The 4507-nt window shown below is 52.0% G+C and overlaps 3 protein-coding genes across 3 annotated transcripts in view; 2 read left to right on the forward strand and 1 right to left on the reverse strand.

Moving 5' to 3' along the window:
• Positions 1–120, reverse strand: part of nolo (ADAMTS-like no long nerve cord) — a 29594-nt gene extending 29474 nt beyond the window's left edge. Inside the window, exon 1 of the mRNA XM_018504234.1 lies at positions 45–120. Within this exon, the coding sequence (XP_018359736.1) occupies positions 45–120 (76 nt within the window). The remainder of the gene's footprint in view (positions 1–44) is intronic.
• A 289-nt stretch (positions 121–409) lies between these two features.
• LOC108758981 (uncharacterized) lies at positions 410–2469 on the forward strand. Its single transcript, XM_018504235.1, has 2 exons — positions 410–1094; positions 1298–2469. Exons 1-2 carry the CDS (start codon positions 410–412, stop codon positions 2467–2469), a joined length of 1857 nt encoding a protein of 618 aa, XP_018359737.1.
• A 1220-nt stretch (positions 2470–3689) lies between these two features.
• On the forward strand, positions 3690–4448 carry LOC108758982 (uncharacterized). Its single transcript, XM_018504236.1, has one exon. It carries the CDS (start codon positions 3690–3692, stop codon positions 4446–4448), a length of 759 nt encoding a protein of 252 aa, XP_018359738.1.
• Positions 4449–4507: the final 59 nt, after the last annotated feature.

The raw sequence follows: 4507 nt of genomic DNA on the forward strand, positions 1-4507 counted from the left end.
GCCGCAGCAGCAGCAGCCGCCGCCGTAACGCCAGAGACTCACACGGCCACCGCGAATCCTCGTGAGCGCCAGGGACAGCCGACCAACGTCGCCCTGCTGCCTGGCGACACCAGCAGCCATATCACCGCGGGCATCTACACCGCCGGCAGCCGTATTAAACGGCCCTTTTCAGGGCCACATAAAATACCACAATCGGCCCTTTTCAGGGCCAACCACATAGCCTGTACATAAGACTGTAAATACACTGTACATATTACCGGATACGCTCTCTCGTTATTTCGAACGCCTCTATCAAAAGAACCTGCTAGGATTAAGTTATCGACACGGCAGAGAGGCGACGGTCGCTGCCACGTTATAAATCTAACCATCCTCCAAACTTCGCCAAAAACTGGTGACCCCGACGTCCAAGATGGAAACAGACAAGTCGATAATAATCGAGGAGAGCCCGCACACGGGCAAAATAACCATACGGATTCCGCCATTCTGGCCAGAGGAACCAGAACTATGGTTCGCACAAATAGAAGGACAGTTCGAGCTTTGCCGGATAGGGAGCGACCATGAGAGGTACATTCACGCCCTCTCAAAGATAGAGCCGAAGCAAGCAAAGGAGGTCAAGGACATAATTATTAACCCTCCAAGCAGCAGAAAATACGAAGCCTTAAAGGAGGCACTGATACAGAGGCTGACAGACTCTCAGGAGTACAGAATACGCCAACTCCTGGAAACTGAAGAGATGGGAGACAGAAAACTATCGCAGTTTCTGAGGCACCTGGCAACTCTAGCCGGGACTACAGTTTCCGAAAAACTATTGCGCACTCTGGGGCTAGGACGCCTGCCAGCCCAGACGCAAGCCATATTAGCAACCCGAGGCGAAGATAACCTCAACAGCGTAGCTGAGCAAGCCGACAGAATACACGAGATCGGTAGTAAAACCGCAGTACTAGCTACTACCGGTCCACAGCCGACAAGTCCGAGGGAAGAATCACTGGAAGAACTCCGGAAGCAAATAGCAGCCCTAACAACAAAGGTGGAAAGAATGACCAGTGCCTGGGAGAAAAATAGATCCCGAAGCAGATCACGTAACCGACTTAGAGGTAGGAGGCACAACCAGATTTGCTACTACCACCGGCGCTTCGGGATAAAAGCACACAAGTGCGAGAAACCGTGCCAATTTGTTATAAACGATAAGAGCGCGGAAAATCCCCAGGGCTCTCAATGACGGCGGCCGTTGAAAACAGCCCAAGATTATGCCGCCTACACGTCACCGACAAGGTGACAGAATAAAAATTCCTTGTAGATATCGGATCAGATGTAAGCATCGTACCTCCGACACGTAACAGGGGCAACCTCAAACCAACCCCGTACCAATTGTACGCCGCCAATGGTACGTTGATACCAACGTACGGCACCGTGGCACTCCAGCCAGAACTTGGACTTAGAAGAGCGTTTCCTTGGAGATTCGCGGTAGCTAATACCACGCAGCCGATACTAGGAGCCGACTTCCTGGTACACTACAGTCTCTTGCCGGACATGGAAAAAAAGATACCAACGTACGGCACCGTGGCACTCCAGCCAGAACTTGGACTTAGAAGAGCGTTTCCTTGGAGATTCGCGGTAGCTAATACCACGCAGCCGATACTAGGAGCCGACTTCCTGGTACACTACAGTCTCTTGCCGGACATGGAAAGGAAAAGACTGATAGACGGGAAAACAGGCCTGACAACAAGAGGCACCGCAAGCATCACGGCAACGCCTTCCGTCAAAACAATCGGCACGCAAACCAAGTACCACGAGGTATTAGCAAAATATCCGGGTCTTACGAACATCTCAGGACAACAACGCGAGGTAAAACACGAAACACAACACTTCATAAAAACAACACCTGGCCCGCCCGAAGCATGCCGACCGCGCAGGCTGGCACCTGACAGGCTGAGAGCGGCCAAAACCGATTTCGACCTAATGTTAAAAGAAGGAATCATACAACCTTCGAAGAGCCCGTGGTTAGCACCACTACACCTTGTACCCAAAAAGGACCAAACATGGCGACCGTGTGGAGACTACCGCAAACTAAACGCCAGGACAGTACCAGACAGATACCCCATACCGCACCTGGAGGACTTCGCACACGCGTTGCAGGGAAAGACAGTATTTTCCACACTCGATCTAGTCAGGGCCTATTACCAGATCCCGATACATCCATCGGACATACCGAAAACGGCAATCATGACACCGTTCGGCATGTTCGAATTTAAGTACATGCCTTTCGGACTTCGGAACGCGGCACAGACGTTCCAACGGTTTGTCAACAGCGTACTCCAAGACCTGGAGTACTGTTACGTGTACATCGACGATATCCTAATAGCATCTCAGACGAACATAGGCAGCACCTGCACGAGGTATTCCAGAGACTCGAAAGGCACGGAATCAAAATCAACCCAGCAAAGTGTGTCCTGGGAGAAAGCAAAATAGCGTTCCTAGGGTACGAAGTCTCGGCCGAGAGGACAAAACCTCCGGAACACAAGATACACACTATACGAGACTTCCCGAAGCCGACAACCGTCAAGCAGCTACGACGATTCCTGGGGATGACAAACTTCTACAGGAGGTTCATACCAGGAGCAGCCCAAACTCAGGCAGCCCTAAACGAGGCGCTAAAAGGCATCAATAAGAAGGGAAGCGTGCCGGTAGAGTGGACACCTGAGCGAGAGACAGCATACAACGAAACAAAGGAAAGCCTGGCGCAAGCAACTCTGCTAGCACACCCAGACGCAACAGCAGAGTGGCGACTGGTAACAGATGCGTCAAACGTAGCAATAGGGGCAGTACTGCAATAAGAGAAAGGACAGACCTGGCAACCACTGGCCTTTCTAAGCAAAAAATTGAACAACGCACAAACAAAATACAGCCCCTATGACAGGGAACTACTGGCTGTATACTCAGCGGTCAAACACTTCCGGCACATGCTGGAAGGCCGGCCATTCACCATCTTAACGGACCATAAACCGTTAACCTACGCCTTCGATCAGGATCCGCTACAATGCTCGCCAAGGCAGGCACGCCACCTGGAATACATAAGCCAGTTCACAACTGACATCCGTTATATCGCAGGCAGGGATAATGTAGTAGCCGACGCCTTGTTCAGAATCGAAGAGATACGACAAGGAATCAATTTCAAGGACTTAGCCAAGGCCCAAGAGAGCGACAACGAGCTGCAGACAGTGCTAGAAGCCAAGAAAGGATTCCGGCTGGAGAGGGTACCCGTGCCCGGCACCAAAGCAGCCGTATACTGTGACACCAGCGCAGCGATAGCGCGACCGTACCTTACGCAGGAATTCCGCCGACAAGAGTACGAATCGCTGCACGATTGGCGCATCCAGGCATAAAGGCAACAACCAAGCTGGTAGCAAGCCGATTCGTCTGGCCAAACATCAAAAAAGATTGCAGACATTGGGTACAGACATGCATCCAATGCCAAAAAGCCAAGATCACAAGGCACAACAAGGCACCGATCCACAACGTAGTGGGACCAACAACGTTTCGAACATATCCACGTGGATCTCGTCGGTCCGTTACCGAGTTCAGAAGGCTATCGCTATTGCCTGACGATAATAGATCGTTTCACACGCTGGCTCGAAGCAATACTGGTAGCCGACATAACAGCAGAAACAATAGCGAAACAGTTATTCAGCATGTGGATAGCACGGTTTGGCGTCCCACTAAGGATAACCACGGACGACCAGGGTCGTCAGTTCGAGGCAGACCTATTCAAAAGGCTAACACAACTGATCGGAGCCACCCACTGGAGAACAACCGCATACCATCCGCAGGCAAACGGCATGAGAAAACGCCTCCATCGACAGATAAAGGCTGCCATCAAGAGCCACCAGACAGAGCGATGGACAGAGGTCCTCCCAGTAATACTGATGGGAATTCGAGCCGCGACAAGGCAAGACCTGCAGGCTACCTCCGCGGAGCTAGTCCTGGGGGAAGCCATACGGCTACCAGGACAGTTCCTGACAGGCAAAACCTGCCGGAGCCAAGAGGAACACGAATACCTAAACACATTGAAAAAGGCCATGGAGCATTTACAACCGAGACTACGCAGGCACGGAGAAGGGGCAACCTTCGTCTTCAAGGACCTAGAGAAGACACCCAAGGTCTTCCTAAGGTGCGACGCACCGTCCAAAGTCCTGCAAGCACTATACGACGGGCCTTACGAAGTGCTCCAAAGAGACGAGAAGACATTCAAAATAAACATCAAAGAGAAACCAGTGCACGTCTCAGTAGATCGCCTCAAGCCAGCCTACACCCTAAAGGAAGCCACGGAGACCGAGACCAAAGACCAGAGACCAGCTCTAATCACAACGAGGTCCGGAATACAAGTGGAATACAAGTGCCGCGGTCGAGCCCCCAGGGGGCTGACGCGACAAACGCGGACTCGCATTTAAGTTCCGCCCGGCGGGGGATATAAGCCTCGCCGGAGCGACGACAATTCGCTCATCGCCCA

This window comes from Trachymyrmex cornetzi, unplaced genomic scaffold (assembly GCF_001594075.2).
Source record: "Trachymyrmex cornetzi isolate Tcor2-1 unplaced genomic scaffold, Tcor1.1 scaffold1637, whole genome shotgun sequence".
NCBI classification, from domain to species: Eukaryota; Metazoa; Arthropoda; class Insecta; order Hymenoptera; family Formicidae; genus Trachymyrmex; species Trachymyrmex cornetzi.

Bases quoted from the DNA above. Each gene is read 5' to 3' on its own strand.
- LOC108758981 (XM_018504235.1), top strand. From the start codon at position 410: ATGGAAACAGACAAGTCGATAATAATCGAGGAGAGCCCGCACACGGGC. The intron at 1,095-1,297 runs GTAGGAGGCACA...AATTCCTTGTAG, and splicing joins ATCACGTAACCGACTTAGAG to ATATCGGATCAGATGTAAGC.
- LOC108758982 (XM_018504236.1), top strand. From the start codon at position 3,690: ATGTGGATAGCACGGTTTGGCGTCCCACTAAGGATAACCACGGACGAC.